Source organism: Mobula birostris, chromosome 29, assembly GCF_030028105.1.
Source record: "Mobula birostris isolate sMobBir1 chromosome 29, sMobBir1.hap1, whole genome shotgun sequence".
NCBI classification, from domain to species: Eukaryota; Metazoa; Chordata; class Chondrichthyes; order Myliobatiformes; family Myliobatidae; genus Mobula; species Mobula birostris.
Genome location: NC_092398.1, coordinates 37,215,181 through 37,234,651, shown reverse-complemented (window position 1 = coordinate 37,234,651; position 19,471 = coordinate 37,215,181). Strand labels below are relative to the sequence as shown.

Below are 19,471 nucleotides of genomic sequence, written 5' to 3'. Positions count from 1 at the left end.
CACTCAGTCCACAATAGAGATCCATATCAGAATGAGGTTTATCACTCTCATGTCATGAAATTTGTTTTTTTTTGTGTGGCAGTACAGTGCAAAACATAAAATTACCGCAGGACTCCCTAGCTATATACATGCACAGTACTGTATTGATCAGCCTTCCAGCCTGAGGGAAGGAGCTGTTACCCAGTCTGTCAGTCCTGTACCTCCTTCCTGACGGTGGTGGGTCAGGGAGATTGTGGGATGGGTGGTCGGGATCCTCAACAACGCTTTGGGCCTTCGTCTGCAACACACCAGGTAAATAACACTAATGGGGAGAGTCTCATCTACAACTTTCCTATCCCCATTTTATCTAACCCTTCCTGAACTTTACTGTCCATGTAAGATACATGGTAGCGTGGTGGCTAGCACACACTTTACAGTGCCAGCAACCTGGGTTTAATTCCTGCTGCTGCCTGTAAGAAGTCTGTACGTTCTCCCCGTGGTAGCATGGGTTTCCCCCAAGTGTTCCTGTTCTATCCCAAAGGAAGGTTGTAACTTGTCCCGTGATTAGACTAGCGTTAAATCGGGATTTGCTAGGCAGTGATAAAGGGTTAACACTTCGTTAAACAATGTTTTTCTGAAAGAAACCGCCGATGATCAATAGATGTGCTAAGCCATGCTGGGCCATATTTCTTCTTGAAGGTAGCTAGCTAGGGTTTCAGGATGCTTATCTGCTTGTGCACTCATGCGTAGAGATAGGACCACTCCAGCCTGTTTGTGTATGTTCTGTCCATTATGCCTATTCTGTAATTTGTCTCTAGGTACTGTCAAGCAATGGATAAGTCTGACTCCAGCTTGGTATGTGTGGGAGGGTAGGGAGGGTATCTAAGCGAATATATCTCTTCTGTAAGGGGAATTGTGAGTTAGTTGGTGGATCGGGCAGGAACAATCACAGACTGTTTGAGCGACTAACTGAATAAGCTCCCCCCCCCCGGTGCTTTGAATAGAGTTTCTACTTATACGGTCTCTGAGTGACTCTATCTGGACTCGACTTCCACATTAGCACTGCAATAAGTAAACCGAAGATCCCCCGTCAGTGAGCAGAGTCGGCCTGGTGCTCAATCTCACCTCCATTAACCCCTCATTCCAGAGTCGGCCTGGTGCTCAATCTCACCTCCATTAACCCCTCATTCCAGAGTCGGCCTGGTGCTCAATCTCACCTCCATTAACCCCTCATTCCAGAGTCGGCCTGGTGCTCAATCTCACCTCCATTAACCCCTCATTCCAGAGTCGGCCTGGTGCTCAATCTCACCTCCATTAACCCCTCATTCCAGAGTCGGCCTGGTGCTCAATCTCACCTCCATTAACCCCTCATTCCAGAGTCCGCCTGGTGCTCAATCTCACCTCCATTAACCCCTCATTCCAGAGTCGGCCTGGTGCTCAATCTCACCTCCATTAACCCCCTCATTCCAGAGTCGGCCTGGTGCTCAATCTCACCTCCATTAACCCCTCATTCCAGAGTCGGCCTGGTGAAGCTCCTCTGAACCACCTCCAAAGACAGTCTATCCTTCTTCAAAGACACTGGGAATTCATGCAAATGGATCCTCAACTTCCTGACCAAGAGCCCGCAATCAGTAGGGTTAGGCAGCAAATCATAAAAGTAACAGATTCTGTGGCTGCCAGAAATCCAGAGCAACAACACACAAAATGGTAGAGGAACTCAACAGGTCAGGCAGCAACACCCACAAAGTTCAAAGTAAATTTATTATCACAGTACATATATCTCACCATATACAAGCCTGAGATTCATTTTCCTGCAGGCATACTCAATTAATCCACAATAGAATCAATGAAGGACTGCAACAACTTGGCCAATCACTGTGCAAAATGCAACAAACTATGGCAAAACTGAAAAACTGGACAAAAAGAAATATTCATAATAAATACCAAGAATATGAGACAGAGCTTTGAAAATTTACAGATGCTGGAGCAACACAAACAAAATGCTGAAGGAATTCAGCAGGGCAGGCAGCGTCTATGGAAAAGAGTACAGTTGACATTTTGGGTCGAGACCCTTCAGCAGGACTAATGAAGTGTGGGAACAGTTCAGAGCTGAGTTGAGTGAAGTGAGGAAATTTGCACCCTCAGCCTCCTAGGCTGTTCCTTATACACTCAAGAACATGAGGGCAGAATCTTCTCTAACTCCACCTATAAGGACATTGCAGTGGGCCGTATCTCAATGAGTTACTCACAGAGTGCTTCTTCCTGCTTCAATCTGTCTCTAATAAAATGACCATAACCAAATCTGCCATCACAGGTCAAGGATGATTGGCCATCGGACCAGAGGTAAAGAGTGGGAAGAAAGGGGACCTTTTCTGGCTGGTTGCTGGTGACTAGAGGTGATTTGGAGGGATAGGTATTGGGACCATTCCTTTTTTAAGTGAAACTATAGAAACCATAGAAACTACAGCACAGAAACAGGCCTTTTGGTCCTTGGCTGTGCTGAACCATTTTCTGCCTAGTCCCACTGACCTGCACACGGACCATATCCCTCCATACACCTCCCATCCATGTATCTGTCCAATTTATTCTTAAATGTTAATAAAGAACCCGCATTTACCACCTCATCTGGCAGCTCATTCCACACTCCCACCACTCTCTGTGTGAAGAAGCCCCCCCCAATGTTCCCTTTAAACTTTTCCCCCCTCACCCTTAACCCGTGTCCTCTGGTTTTTTTCTCCCCCTGCCTCAGTGGAAAAAGCCTGCTTGCATTCACTCTTATCTATACCCATCATAATTTTATATACCTCTATCAAATCTCCCCTCATTCTTCTACGCTCCAGGGAATAAAGTCCTAACCTATTCAACCTTTCTATGTAACTCAGTTTCTCAAGTCCCGGCAACATCCTTGTAAACCTTCTCTGCACTCTTTCAACCTTATTTATATCCTTCCTGTAATTTGGTGACCAAAACTGAACACAATACTCCAGATTCGGCCTCACCAATGCCTTATACAACCTCATCATAACATTCCAGCTCTTATACTCAATACTTCGATTTATAAAGGCCAATGTACCAAAAGCTCTCTTTACGACCCTATCTACTTGTGACGCCACTTTTAGGGAATTTTGTATCTGTATTCCCAGATCTCTCTGTTCTACTGCACTCCTCAGTGCCTTACCATTAACCCTGTATGTTCTACCTTGGTTTGTCCTTCCAACGTGCAACACCTCACACTTGTCTGTATTAAACTCCATTTGCCATTTTTCAGCCCATTTTTCCAGCTGATCCAAGTCCTTCTGCAGGCTCTGAAAACTTTCCTCACTGTCTACTACACCTCCAATCTTTGTATCATCAGCAAACTTGCTGATCCAATTTACCACATTATCATCCAGATCATTGATATAGATGACAAATAACAATGGACCCAGCACTGATCCCTGTGGCACACCACTAGTCACAGGACAAGTGGCATGTTAATTATTTGAAAGGTGGAATTGATGGATGGTTTGAAGATAATTGGAGAGCTAGGGGCTGCCAGTGATAGCGGTGATCCACTGGGATCAGTGTTTTTTTTATAATATAATTTTTATTGAGTTTTCAAAAAGAATACATGAAAAGATAAAATCTACCCTCCCCCCTCCTCCTAAACCCCCCCCCCCCCATATATAGTCCTACCTAAAAAGAAAGAAGAGAAAAAAGAAAGAAAAGAACCGCCTGGGTGTTGGAAGGTTTCCACATGCTCCATGGGATTCAAAATAAATTTGGTATAATTATTCGTTACTTTCCCCAAGGGACCAAGATCTTTATCGGAGCACTTAAATATGCCATCCTATCTTTTGTAAATAAGGGCGCCAAATATTCAAAAATGTTACATATTTATCTCTTAAATTATAAGTAATTTTTTCGAGTGGAATAGAACTAGCCATTTTATTATTCCAACGATCCATACTTAAATATGAATCAGATTTCCAAGTAACTGCTATAGTCTTCTTAGCTACTGCCAATGCAATTTTTATAAATTCTTTCTGATATTTATTCAATTTAAGTTTCGGCTTTATCTCTTCAATATCACCTAATAGAAATAATACAGGGTTATGTGGAAGTTGAGTTCCAGTAATTTGTTCCAATAAGACTCTTAAATTTATCCAAAAGGGTTGAATTTTAAAACAAGACCAAGTAGAATGTAAAAAAGTACCAATTTCTTGATTACACCGAAAGCATTTATCAGATAGATTTGAATTTAATCTATTTATTTTTTGTGGTGTAATATATAATTGGTGTAAAAAATTATATTGTACTAATCTAAGTCGAACATTTATTGTTTTTGTCATACTGTCAAGACAGAGTCTTGACCAATTTGTTTCATCAATATTAATATTCAGATGTTTCCCATTTTTGCTTTGACTTATGGATTCCTTGTTTAATTGTCTGTTCTTGAATCAAATTATACATACAAGAGATAAATTTTTTAATTTTCTCTTTTTGAATTAAAGTTTCAATTTCATTAGGTTTTGGCAAAAACATTGTTTGACCCAGCTTACCTTTTAAGTAAGCCCTTAATTGAAGGTAACAAAAGAAAGTATTATTTGATATTTTATATTTATCCTTTAGTTGTTCAAATGACATCAATATACCTTGTTCATAACAATCTCCTATAAATTTAATCCCTTTTTGGTACCAATTATATAAAAGTTGATTGTCCATTGTAAAAGGAATTAGTCTATTTTGGAACAAAGGTCTCCTTGCTAATAGAGATTTCTGTGTTTCATTATCAACATTTATCTTATTCCATAGATCAATCAAATGTGTTAATATAGGAGATTCTTTCTTTTCCCATATCCATTTAGATTCCCATTTATATATAAAATCTTCAGGTCTATTTTCTCCTATCTTGTCTAATTCTATTTTAATCCATGCTGGTTTTCGATCATCGAAGAAAGATGCAATAAATCTAAGTTGATTTGCTTTATAATAATTTTTAAAGTTTGGAAGTTGTAACCCTCCTAACCCAAATTTACATGTCAATTTTTCCAATGATATTCTTGACATTTTACCTTTCCAAAGAAATTTTCTCACACATTTATTTAACTCTTGAAAAAATTTCTGTGGCAATTGTATTGGTAATGTTTGAAACAAATATTGTAATCTAGGAAATATATTCATTTTTACAACATTGACTCTGCCTACTAATGTTATTGGTAGTATCATCCATTTGTCAAAATCTTCTTGAATTTTTTTCAATAGTGGTAAATAATTAAATTTATATAAATTCTTTACATCATTATCAAGTCTTATACCTAAGTACTTTATACCATTTACCGGCCATCTAAATTGGGTTACTAATCGACATTGACTATAGTCTCCTTTAGTAAGAGGTAAAATTTCACTTTTATCCCAATTTATTTTATAACCTGATACCTTCCCATATTCATCCAATCTAGAAGATAATTTATGTAACGAATGTTGTGGGTTTGTTAAGTAAATCAAAACATCATCAGCAAAAAGATTAATTTTATATTCCTCCAGATTAACTCTAAAACCCATAATATTTGGATCAATTCTGATTAGTTCTGCTAATGGCTCTATCACCAGTACAAATAAAGCAGGTGATAATGGACAACCTTGTCTAGTTGACCTTTTTAACTGGAATGGTGTTGAAATTTGAGAGTTTGTCACCACTTTAGCCTTAGGGTTAGAATTTAAAGTTTTAATCCAATTTATAAAAGATGTTCCTAACCCATATTTTTCTAATACTTTAAATAAAAAATCCCATTCTAATCTATCAAATGCTTTTTCTGCATCCAAGGCTACTACTATACTCTTCTCGTCCCTTTTTTGTGCCAAATGAATTATACTGAGTATCCGGGTTACATTATCTACCAATTGTCTATTTTTAATAAACCCTGTTTGATCCATATGTATTAATTTTGGTAAATATTTAGATAATCTATTCGATAAAATCTTTGCTATTATTTTATAATCCGTATTCAATAAAGAAATAGGCCTGTATGATGTTGGTTTCATAGGGTCTCTGTCTTTTTTTGGCAATACTATTACAATCGCTGTTGAAAAAGATTCTGGGAGTTTATGTGTTTTTTTCTGCTTGACGTATTAGTTCCATAAAGAGAGGAAATAATAAATCTTTAAATTTTTTTATAAAATTCAGGTGGAAAACCATCTTCTCCTGGAGATTTATTACTTTGGAGTGATCCTAAAGCTTCTTCAACTTCTTTTAATGTAAAAGGCATATCTAATCTCTTCTGTTCTTCCAAATTCAATTTTGGAAGAGATACTTGAGATAAAAACCTTTTTATCTCATTAACGTTGCTGGTGAACGCAGCAGGCCAGGCAGCATCTGTAGGAAGAGGTGCAGTCAACGTTTCAGGCCGAGACCCTTCGTCAGGACTAACTGAAGGAAGAGTGAGTAAGGGATTTGAAAGTTGGAGGGGGAGGGGGAGATCCAAAATGATAGGAGAAGACAGGAGGGGGAGGGATGGAGCCAAGAGCTGGACAGGTGATTGGCAAAAGAGGATACGAGAGGATCATGGGACAGGAGGTCCGGGAAGAAAGACAAGGGGGGGGGGACCCAGAGGATGGGCAAGAGGTATATTCAGAGGGACAGAGGGAGAAAAAGGAGAGTGAGAGAAAGAATGTGTGCATAAAAATGAGTAACAGATGGGATACGAGGGGGAGGTGGGGCCTTAGCGGAAGTTAGGGAAGTCGATGTTCATGCCATCAGGTTGGAGGCTACCCAGACGGAATATAAGGTGTTGTTCCTCCAACCTGAGTGTGGCTTCATCTTTACAGTAGAGGAGGCCGTGGATGGACATGTCAGAATGGGAATGGGATGTGGAATTAAAATGTGTGGCCACTGGGAGATCCTGCTTTCTCTGGCGGACAGAGCGTAGATGTTCAGCAAAGCGGTCTCCCAGTCTGCGTCGGGTCTCGCCAATATATAAAAGGCCACATCGGGAGCACCGGACGCAGTATATCACCCCAGTCGACCCACAGATGAAGTGTTGCCTCACCTGGAAGGACTGTCTGGGGCCCTGAATGGTGGTAAGGGAGGAAGTGTAAGGGCATGTGTAGCACTTGTTCCGCTTACACGGATAAGTGTCAGGAGGGAGATCAGTGGGGAGGGATGGGGCGGACGAATGGACAAGGGAGTTGTGTAGGGAGCGATCCCTGCGGAATGCAGAGAGAGGGGGGGAGGGAAAGATGTGCTTAGTGGTGGGATCCCGTTGGAGGTGGCGGAAGTTACCGAGAATAATATGTTGGACCCGGAGGCTGGTGGGGTGGTAGGTGAGGACCAGGGGAACCCTATTCCTAGTGGGGTGGCGGGAGGATGGAGTGAGAGCAGATGTACATGAAATGGGTTAGATGCGTTTAAGAGCAGAGTTGATAGTGGAGGAAGGGAAGCCCCCCTTTCTTTAGAAAAGGAAGACATCTCCCTCGTCCTAGAATGAAAAGCCTCATCCTGAGAGCAGATGCGGCGGAGACGGAGGAATTGCGAGAAGGGGATGGCGTTTTTGCAAGAGACAGGTTGAGAAGAGGAATAGTCCAGATAGCTGTGAGAGTCAGTAGGCTTATAGTAGACATCAGTGGATAAGCTGTCTCCAGAGACAGAGACAGAAAGATCTAGAAAGGGGAGGGAGGTGTCTTACTCTTAATAATTTCTCCTTTGGCTCCTCCCACTTCCTCCAAACTAAAGGTGTAGCTATGGGCACCCGTATGGGTCCTAGCTATGCCTGCCTTTTTGATGGGTTTGTGGAACAATCTATGTTCCGTGCCTATTCTGGTATCTGTCCCCCCACTTTTCCTTCGCTACATCGATGACTGCATTGGCGCTGCTTCCTGCACGCATGCAGAACTCGTTGACTTTATTAACTTTGCCTCCAACTTTCACCCTGCCCTCAAGTTTACCTGGTCCATTTCCGACACCTCCCTCCCCTTTCTAACCTATTATTCCAACATATTATTCTCCGTAACTTCTGCCACCTCCAACGGGATCCCACCACTAAGCACACCTTTCCCTCCCCCCCTCTCTCTGCATTCTGCAGGGATTGCTCCCTACACAACTCCCTTGTCCATTCGTCCGCCCCATCCCTCCCCACCGATCTCCCTCCTGGCACTTATCCGTGTAAGCAGTACAAGTGCTACACATGCCCTTACACTTCCTCCCTTACCACCATTCAGGGCCCCAAACAGTCCTTCCAGGTGAGGCAACACTTCACCTGTGAGTCGACTGGGGTGATATACTATGTCCGGTGCTCCCGATGTGGCCTTTTATATATTGGCGAGACCCGACGCAGACTGGGAGACCGCTTTGCTGAACATCTACGCTCTGTCCGCCAGAGAAAGCAGGATCTCCCAGTGGCCACACATTTTAATTCCACATCCCATTCCCATTCTGACATGTCCATCCACGGCCTCCTCTACTGTAAAGGTGAAGCCACACTCAGGTTGGAGGAACAACACCTTATATTCCGTCTGGGTAGCCTCCAACCTGATGGCATGAACATCGACTTCTCTAACTTCCGCTAAGGCCCCACCTCCCCCTCGTATCCCATCTGTTACTCATTTTTATGCACACATTCTTTCTCTCACTCTCCTTTTTCTCCCTCTGTCCCTCTGAATATACCTCTTGCCCATCCTCTGGGTCCCCCCCCCTTGTCTTTCTTCCCGGACCTCCTGTCCCATGATCCTCTCGTATCCCCTTTTGCCAATCACCTGTCCAGCTCTTGGCTCTATCCCTCCCCCTCCTGTCTTCTCCTATCATTTTGGATCTCCCCCTCCCCCTCCAACTTTCAAATCCCTTACTCACTCTTCCTTCAGTTAGTCCTGACGAAGGGTCTCGGCCTGAAACGTCGACTGCACCTCTTCCTACAGATGCTGCCTGGCCTGCTGCGTTCACCAGCAACTTTGATGTGTGTTGCTTGAATTTCCAGCATCTGCAGAATTCCTGTTGTTTTTCTATCTCATTAACATCATTTTGTGATTCTGATTGATATAATTCAGAATAGAAACTTTTAAAGGTTTCATTTATTTCAAGAGGTTTATAAGATATTTTATTTGCCCTTGTTCTAATTGCATTTATTGTTTTGGAAGCTTGTTCTGTTTTCAACTGCCAGGCAAGAATTTTATGTGCACTCTCACCTAACTCATAATACCTTTGCTTAATTCTTATTGTTTTTTCCATTCTATATGTCTGAAGCGTATTATATTGTAACTGCTTATTGACAAGTTGCCTTCGTTTTTCTTCTGACATATATCTTTGAGATTCTTTTTCTAATTTTGTAATCTCTTTTTCCAATTGATCTAATTCTGCCATATATTCTTTCTTAATTTTAGACGTATAACTTATTACCTGGCCCCTAAGATATGCTTTCATCGCATCCCATAATATAAATTTATCATCCACTGAATGAAAGTTCGTATCCAAAAAAAATTGAATCTGCTTTTTCATAAAATCACAAAAATCTTGACGTTTTAATAATGTTGAATTAAATCTCCATCTATAAGCCACTTCTTCCTTATCAGCCATTATTATTGTCATTAATAAAGGAGAATGATCTGATAATATTCTTACTTTATATTCCATATTTTTCACTCTGTGTTGAATATACATTGATAATAGGAAAAGATCTATCCTTGAGTAAGTTTTATGTCTATGAGTATAGAACGAATAGTCTCTTTCTTTAGGATTGATTCTTCTCCATATATCAATCAAATTTAAACCTTTCATCAATGATAAAGTTAGATTTACTACCTTCGATTTTATAACAGCCTTGGTTGATCTATCTAAGACTGGGTCTAAGCAAAAATTAAAGTCTCCTCCAATTAATTTTTTCATGTGCATCCGCCAAATTCAAAAAAGCTTCTTGTATGAATTTTGCATCATTTTCATCTGGTGCATAAATATTCATAAAAGTCCATAGTTCAGAGAAAAGTTGACAATGTATAATCACATATCTGCCCGCAGAATCAGTTATTACATTTTGTATTCTAATTGGTAACGTTTTATTGATCAAAATTGCTACTCCCCTCGCTTTTGAATTAAATGAAGCCGCAACAACACTACCCACCCAATCCCTCTCTAGTTTCTGATGTTCTGTTTCTGTTAGGTGCGTTTCCTGTAAAAAAGCTAAATCTATCTTCATTTTCTTAATATGTGTTAAGATTCTTTTTCTTTTCACTGGTCCATTAAGCACGTTAACATTAAAACTCAAAAAATTCAAGAAATTAGTCATTATTCTTAACAAAGTTATTCCAATCTAAAACATTACTTATCTTCTCAACTCTCATAGTTCCTTGGGGAATCTCTTTGAACTTCACCATGCTGCTATGTGTTTCCCTCCCAACCCTCCAAGCAAAAAGAAAAAAAAAAGATAGAAAGGATACAAAAAAAGAAAAAATAAAATACCTCCCCACTAATGTTGTGAATGAAAAGATACACAACACTAACCACCTCCATTTTACGGGTCGTGGCTAAAGCCACGCTTGCACACATGATTAGCGTAGCAATTGGTCAGTGCTTCTTCCAGCTCCCCCACAACAAAAAAAAATTTATATAGACAAAATTAATGTTACTATTCCTAACTAATATTCCTCCAATTTTAACCTTTCTTACCCCCCTCATATAATTAATAATATATTTATATATTCATCCGCCTTCAAAAATCCAACAAGTCCATTCTTTGACCCAATCTTCATCTTCAATCTATCTCACTCCCCTGGATTTGTTCTTGTATCTGGTGAATATTCAGAGAATCTTGCACAAACTGCTCTGCTTTCCGGTAGTCATCAAAAAATCTTTTTTCTCCACCAGGCAAAAAAATCTTCAAGGTTGCAGGATAACACAATATAAATTGATAACCATGATCCCATAGGGTTTTTTCCACTGGATTAAATTTCTTCCTTCTCTTCAAAAGTTCATAACTTATATCAGGGTAGAAAAAAACTTTGTCCCCTTGAATCATCAATGGCCCTTTTCTATCCTTGGCAGCTTGAGCAGCTGCCTGTAGAGTCCTTTCCTTGTCTTGAAATCTTAAGAATTTTATTAAAAATTGTGAATATTGGTCATCTTTTGGTTTTGGTCTTAGAGCTCTACGTGCCCGCTCAATTTCAATTGGTCGAACCTCCTCTTCCATTTGCAAAACTTCCAGGATCCATCTTTGAAAAAATTCTATTGGATTTTCTCCCTCCATACTTTCTTTAAGACCAACAATTTTAATATTATTACGTCTACTGAAATTTTCCAACATGTCCACTTTCTCCAAGAGTCGGTTTCTTTCCGAGTTCCAGACAAGCAGATCATTTTCTGTTTTTTCCACTCTATCATCCATATGCCCCATTGCTCTTTCCATCTTCTGAAGCTTCTTATCCATTTTATCCTGTCTTTCCATAGCTTTATTATAGCACATCTTCATATCTCTAAGCTCTTCTCTTACTTTTCTTAGTTCAGCCATTAATTGCAATATAGCCTCTCTTATGTTTCCATCATCTCCTTTACTTCCAGTCGCTTCCAATTCTTTCTCCTCTTCTTCATCTGTGTTCTCTGCGGAATCCAATTCTGACTCTGAGTCATTTTCAATTGCAGTGGCTGTCGGTTCTTGTAGTTTGCGTTGTGTCGATTTGCGCATGCACTCTTCTTTGCGCATGCGCATTTCCGGCACCTTCTTCGGAGAGACCGCTACCGCCGTCATTGCTCCCTGTTCTACCGAAGGAGATCCAACCTGAATCCGAGGCTCCATCGTTGCAGTAGGCCCTTTTTTCTTCCCAACTCGCGGCGGCTTCGCAACAGCAGACTTCTTCTGTTGCGGTTTAGGAAGCATATCGTAAAGTAGTCTTGCAAAGTTTATAAATAGTTTTCGGAAAGCATTTATTAACTTTGTTTTGTTTAAACGGTACTTTGCTGATTTTTTACGGGAGAGCTGGATTTACACGTCTCAATCCCACGTCATCACGTGACGCCCCCCCTGGTGGATCAGTGTTGTAACTGTTTCTTTTCACGTAACCTGTCAATGATTTGGATGACAGAACTGATGGTTTTGTGGCCAAGTTTGCAGACAATATGAAGGTAGGTGGAGGGGCAGATAGTTTTGAGGAAGCAGAGGGTGCAGAGGGACTTGAACAGATTAGGAGAACGCACAAAGTGTTGGAAAGTATATGGTCGTGTACTTTGGTAGAAGAAATGAAAGAGTTGATTATTTCCTATATGGGGAGGAAAATTCAGAAATCAGAGGCCTTGTGAATCTTTGTGCAGGTTAATGTGCAGGTTCAGTCACTGGTAAAGAAGGTCTGATGGGTCAAATCACCTAATTCTGCTCCTATGTCTTATGGTAAGGACAGCTTTTGGCACACTGGCCTTTATAATAATACTGAGTACAGAAGATTGAAGCAGTATAAGATGTTGGTGAAGTCTAATTTGGAATATTGTGTGCAGTTTCGGTCACCTATCTACAGGGAAGATATTGATAAGATTGAAAGAGTGCAGAGAAAATTTACGAAGGATGTTGCCAGAATTGAGGATCTGTGTTACAGGGAAAGACTGAATAGGTTAGAACTTGGTTCCCTAGAATGTAGAAGACCGAGGGGAGATTTGATAGAGGTATACAAAATTATGAAGGGTATGGATAGGGTAAATGCAGGCAGGCTTTTTCACTGAGGTTGGGTGTGAAGTCATGGGTTAAGAGTGAAAGGTGAACTGTTTAAGGGAAACACGAGGGGGAACAAACTGCCAGCAGAGGTGGTAGATGTGGGTTGGTTTTCAACATTTAAGAGGTTTGAGTAAGTACGAGGGGAGATAGCCGCAATATTCAGGGGAATAGATGCAGGACAGAGATGAGGAGAGGTTCTTTCCAGGCGGTAGAAAATCTGTGAATTCTCTGCCCAGTGAAGCAGTTGAGGCTAGCTCATTAAATATCTTTAAGACACACTTAGACAGATTTTTGAATAGCAGAGGAATTCAGGGTTATGGGGACAAGGCAGGTGGTGGAACTGAGTCAACGGCAAGATCAGCGGTGATCCTTTTCAAAGGCGGAGCTGGCTTAATGGGCCAAATGGATAACTCCTGTTCCTGTGCTTACTGGAATTGGTTTACTATTGTCACATGTTCTGAGATACATAGAAAATTTCACACAGATCAGATCACTACACAGTGCATTGGAGATCAAGGGAAAACAATAACAGAGTGCAGAATAAGGTGTTACAGTTACAGAGAATGGGCCATGATTAAGTAGACTGAGGGTGAGAATCCATCTTTTGGTACTAGTTTTTCATTGTCCCTGTGGACACATGAACCCAGGGTTGAAGAGGAATCTTGGGGTTGTGTGCTGTGTATACTTTAATAATAAATGTATTTTGACCTTGTTCAAATGACAATAAACACAATTTTGAAATGCAACAGGAACAACCTTGACTTAAGCTGCCATATCGCAGGCTCTCTGACAAAAAAACCATAGATTACAGCTTCACTAGGTAGTAAGGAAGACAATGTTACCAAACGTTTCAAGAGGACTTGTAATATAATGCTGAGGCTTTATAAGGCATTGGTCAGACCACATTTAGAGTACTGGGAGCAGTTTTGGGCCCTTTATTTAAGAAAGAGTACACTGGCATTGGAGACAGTTCAGATGATGTTCACAAAAATTATTTTGGAATGAAAGGGTTAATGTACAAGGAGCGTTTGATGGCTCTCAGCCTGGCCTCACTGGAGTTTAGAGGAATGGGGGCACGGGAATCTCATTGAAACATATCAAATACTGGAAGGCCTAGATAGACATGATGTGGTGAGGGTGTTTCCAATTGTGGGAGAAACTAGGACCAGAGTACACCCTCAGAACATGGGCATCACAGTGGTGTAGCGGTCAGATGCATTACCAAGGCATTGGGAAGTGTAGACAGAGTCCATGGAGGTGAGGCTGGTTTCCGAGATGTGCTGACCTGTGTCCACATCTCTCTGAGGTTTCCTGTGGTCACTGGCAGAGCCGTTCTGTACCAGGAGTTATGCGCCCACACAGAATACTTCATGCAGTGATTGCTTTGGGAGATAGATCATTCACTATCATATCAAGGGGTAGAACAGATGCCCTCACTTGAAATCCACAATGCCGGCCCGTCCACCCCCAAACTCTCTTCTTACCTCGAGGAAGGCGAAGTTCTTATCCTGGTTGATTTGTACGGCCAGGACAGGGTTGCCCGCTGCTTGGGAGAGGGCAGCCAAACGCATCTGCGCATTGAAGAAGTCTGCCATCGCCTCCTATTTGGGAGTGAGAGAGTGTTAGAACAGCTGAGGCCTTCAGCCCATCACATCGGTGCTGTCTGCTACACCAGGCTAGGTTATCCTGTTAGTCCACACAGTCTGATCCCTGCCCATACACGCATCTGATTAATACCTCCGAAACGCCTCGATTGTATGTGCCTCCACCACTAACCAAGGCAGCATACTCCAGTCACCTAACACTCTGTTATAAAAAAAAACTTGCCCCTCACATCTCCTTGGAACTTACCTCCTCTCACCTTAAACACATGACCTCTGGTATTAAATATCTCCACCCTGGGGGAACAGATACTGTCTCTCTACTCTATCTGTGCCTCTCAATCTTATAAACCTTTATCAGATCTCCCCTCAGCTTCTGCCATCCAGAGTAAACTACGAAATTTGTCCACCCTCTCCGCATAGTTCCTGCGCTCTGATTCAGGCAGTACCCTGGTGAACCTCTCCTGCACCCTCTCCGAAGCCCCCACTCCATTCGGGCAATGCCGCAACCAGAACTGCACACAATCCCCCCAAGCACGTTCTGAACAGAGTTTTATACAGCTACGTGACTTCCCAACTCTTGTTCTCAATGCCACAACCAATGAAGACAAGCACATGACCACTTTTTTTTTGGGGTGCAGTGGTACCCAATCTTTAACATGCCATTAAGCAAGGTGTCCATGGAGCCCAGGTTGGGACCCCTGGGTTAGAGATGGGGAGAGTTTGAACAGGAGGACAGGGAGTGTAGGGACTTGTAGCGATCAGGATCCCTCTGTTAAGGGTCCATCAACACTGTTAAGGGTCCTGCCATTAACTGTTCTCTCCCTTTACATTTAACCTCCCAAAGGGAAACACGTCACACTGAACCAGGTTAAACTCCATCTACTTCTGATTTCTGTCTCACTGAATCCTCCCCTGATTAGTCTCCACTCTCTTTCCCTGTCTCTAGCCTGCAGTTTATCCACATTGCTTGCCTGTCTCCTTACACCTAAGTAACAGTCCCAGCAACATCCTACAACGAACAAGAACTCTGCAGATGCTGGAAATCCAAGCAACACACACAAAATGCTGGAGGAACTCAGCAGGCCAGGCAATGTCTATGGAAAAAAGTACAGTCAATGTTTCAGGCTGAAACCTTCGGCACTTTACAACACCTCATTTTGTCTGTGATCTGGTGTGGAGGGAGCTTCACTGTGTCTCACCATGGAGTGTGTGATGGGATGGTGTGAACGGAGCTTCACCCTATGTCTGATCCTGGGAGCGTGGATTGCAACCGTGTGGAGGGAGCTTCAATCTGTGTCTGACCCTTTTGCTTTACAAAATATCTTCATTACGAATTCAGTGCTACAAACCAGTGACTAACATAATTACTACATAACTACTTGACAAATGACATTAAACTAAAATGTTTCCTTCTGTCAACGACGGCACTAATCCCCCACGGTGCCCAGTGGTCCCGGAATGCCTCTATGGCTGCCGTGGACAGCATGTGTTCCCCCTCAAAGGTTACCAGGGAATGGACATACCTCCTAAATATTGCCAGGCAGTCTGCCTGGGCAGATCCCTCCAATACCAATTTCCAGTACCCACGGATACCTGTTTTCACAAGCCCCAGGAGCAAGTTGACAAGGGCGTCCTCATCCCTCCTTCCAGGATGACCATATACAAATAGGGTGGGGCTAAAGTGTAACCAGAAGGCAAGGAGCAGCCCCCGCAGAGATGCAAAACGGGGTTGCAGCCTCGCACACTCCATGTACATGTGGTACACAGTCTCCTCCAGCCCGCAGAAGTGACACGCGGCTAAGAGATCTGTGAACAAGCTAAGGAACTTGTAACAGGGCACCGTTCTAAGCAGTACCCATCCCCCCACAGATGCCCAAGGTGCATGGGAAGAACTCCCTTAAAAGGGAACATCCGTTAGGGACCCCCACCCCCTCACCTCCAGGTGGAAAGACAGCACGCCATGGTGTGTCAGGATGGTGGACAACAGCAGTCCATAAAGGTACCTCCTACTTGCATCCCTGAATGGGATCTGTGTCTGACCCTGGTAGTGTGTGACGGGACAGCGTAGAAGGAGCTTCACTTGGTGTGTCACACTGGGTGTGTGTGATGGGAAGGTGTGGAGGGGAAATCACTCTGTGTCTGACCCCGGGAGTGCTGGGACAGAGTGGAAGGAGTTTCACACATACAGAGAGTGAAGCCCCATCCGCACCGTCCCATCACTCTCTCCCGGGTTCAGACACAGAGTGATCTCCGTCCATACTGTCCCATCACACAAACCTTGGGGCAGACATGATGAAAAGTGCGGACAGTGTGTGATGGGACGGTGCGGACACAGCTTCACTCTCTGTCTGACCCTGGGAGTGTATGACGGGACGGTGTGGAGGGAGCTTCACTCTCTGTCTGACCCCGGGAGTGTGTGATGGGACGGTGCGGAGGGAGCTTCACTCTGTGTCTGACCCCGGGAGTGTGTGATGGGACGGTGTGGAGGGAGATTCACTCTGTGTCTGACCCCGGGAGTGCTGGGACAGTGTGGAAGGAGTTTCACACATACAGAGAGTGAAGCCCCATCCGCACCGTCCCATCACTCTCTCCCGGGTTCAGACACAGAGTGATCTCCGTCCATACTGTCCCATCACACACACCTTGGGGCAGACATGATGAAAAGTGCGGACAGTGTGTGATGGGACGGTGCGGACACAGCTTCACTCTCTGTCTGACCCTGGGAGTGTATGACGGGACGGTGTGGAGGGAGCTTCACTCTCTGTCTGACCCCGGGAGTGTGTGATGGGACGGTGCGGAGGGAGCTTCACTCTGTGTCTGACCCCGGGAGTGTGTGATGGGACGGTGTGGAGGGAGATTCACTCTGTGTCTGACCCCGGGAGTGTGTGATGGGATGGTGTGGAGGGAGATTCATTCTCTGTCTGACCCCGGGAGTGTGTGATGGGACGGTGTGGAGGGAGATTCACTCTCTGTCTGACCCCGGGAGTGTGTGATGGGATGGTGTGGAGGGAGATTCACTCTGTGTCTGACCCCGGGAGTGTGTGATGGGACAGTGTGGAGGGAGGTTCACTATCTGTCTGACCCCAGTAGTGGGTGAAGGGTTGGCGATTACCTCAGTCACTCCGAACGGGATGTTTCCCACGTAGAGCCGCCTGGCCTGTCTGGTCATTTGACTACCCACGACGGGTACTTGTGTTGGGGTGACGGCGAGCCCGTCAGGGGTGACTGTGGGAAGCAGCGCTGTTGCTGGAATCTGACCTGCCGCTTTATAAAATTCGAAACCGAAGGCAAGGGAGAAAGAGGACAGGAATAAGAGAAGATTAGACAAGTGTAAGCATACAGTGGCTGCCTACATTCCCAATGCGACAAGACCATCCCCTAAACCCGTCCTAGAACTGCAGTGGGAGATGAATACTGCAACATACTGTCTGGTTTCATTCACCGTCTCTCCTCGTCCTTCCCTCCAACTCTCTATTCTCTCCCCAACTCCCAGAACCATCGCCCCCATTTTTGAGGGCTTTCAACATCTGTTAGGTTCTTCCCCATTTCCTCTGTCCTCCAATCCTCCTACTCACCTCAATTCCCTCTTCACATTTTCACCCCTTCTGAAACCTTCCCCATTCCCCAATCTCTCCCCTCCTATTCCATTTCTGCTTCTCCAGTTCAATCCCCCCAATTCCTGTTTCATCCTCACTTGCTAATTTCACCCCTTCCCCATTCTCCCTCCCCTTTCCTCCTCAAATTCAGACCTCATCCATTCCCTTCTCCAATCCACTCCAACTTCATGCAAATGCAAAACAGCTGAACCTGTCTTCCTCCTCTTTACCACCTTCCCCAGTCACACCACATCCCCCTCCTATCCCCTTCCCCAGTCCATCCACATCCCTCTCCTATCCCCTTCCCCAGTCCCACATCCCCCTCCTATCCCCTTCCCCAGTCACACCACATCCCCCTCCTATCCCCTTCCCAAGTCCATCCACATCCCCCTCCTATCCCCTTCCCCAGTCCATCCACATCCCCCTCCTATCCCCTTCCCCAGTCCATCCACATCCCCCTCCTATCCCCTTCCCCAGTCCATCCACATCCCCCTCCTATCCCCTTCCCCAGTCCCACCACATCCCCCTATCCCCTTCCCCAGTCCCACATCCCTCTCCTATCCCCTTCCCCAGTCACACCACATCCCCCTATCCCCTTCCCCAGTCCCACCACATCCCCCTATCCCCTTCCCCAGTCCCACATCCTCCTATCCCCTTCCCCAGTCCCACATCCCCCTATCCCCTTCCCCAGTCCCACATCCCCCTATCCCCTTCCCCAGTCACACCACATCCCCCTCCTATCCCCTTCCCCAGTCCCACCACATCCCCCTATCCCCTTCCCCAGTCCCACATCCCCCTCCTATCCCCTTCCCCAGTCCCACCACATCCCCCTATCCCCTTCCCCAGTCACACCACATCCCCCTCCTATCCCCTTCCCCAGTCCCACATCCCCCTATCCCCTTCCCCAGTTCCACATCCCCCTCCTATCCCCTTCCCCAGTCCCACATCCCCCTATCCCCTTCCCCAGTCCCACATCCCCCTCCTATCCCCTTCCCCAGTCCCACATCCTCCTATCCCCTTCCCCAGTCCCACATCCCCCTCCTATCCCCTTCCCCAGTCCCACATCCCCCTATCCCCTTCCCCAGTTCCACATCCCCCTCCTATCCCCTTCCCCAGTCCCACCACATCCCCCTATCCCCTTCCCCAGTCCCACATCCCCCTCCTATCCCCTTCCCCAGTCCCACATCCCCCTCCTATCCCCTTCCCCAGTCCCACATGGCCCTATCCCCTTCCCCAGTCCCACCACATCCCCCTATCCCCTTCCCCAGTCCCACATCCCCCTATCCCCTTCCTCAGTCCCACATCCCCCTCCTATCCCCTTCCCCAGTCCCACATCCCCCTATCCCCTTCCCCAGTCCCACATCCCCCTATCCCCTTCCCCAGTCCCACATCCCCCTATCCCCTTCCCCAGTCCCACATCCCCCTCCTATCCCCTTCCCCAGTCCCACATCCCCCTCCTATCCCCTTCCCCAGTCCCACATCCCCCTCCTATCCCCTTCCCCAGTCCCACCACATCCCCCTCCTATCCCCTTCCCCAGTCCCACCACATCCCCCTATCCCCTTCCTCAGTCCCACATCCCCCTCCTATCCCCTTCCCCAGTCCCACATCCCCCTCCTATCCCCTTCCCCAGTC

General features: G+C 44.8%; 1 protein-coding gene across 3 annotated transcripts in view; it reads right to left on the bottom strand.

Annotated features, from left to right (window-relative positions):
• u2af2a (U2 small nuclear RNA auxiliary factor 2a) overlaps positions 1-19,471 on the bottom strand; it is a 67,122-nt gene that overhangs the window by 19,074 nt on the left and 28,577 nt on the right. For 2 of the 3 annotated variants that reach the window (XM_072246320.1, XM_072246319.1), the window contains exons 4-5: positions 17,355-17,506; positions 14,123-14,239 (exon numbers count right to left, since the gene is read on the bottom strand). In XM_072246320.1, coding sequence (XP_072102421.1) covers positions 14,123-14,239; positions 17,355-17,506 — 269 coding nt within the window. The remainder of the gene's footprint in view (positions 1-14,122; positions 14,240-17,354; positions 17,507-19,471) is intronic. The other variant, XM_072246318.1, reaches the window with a different exon arrangement.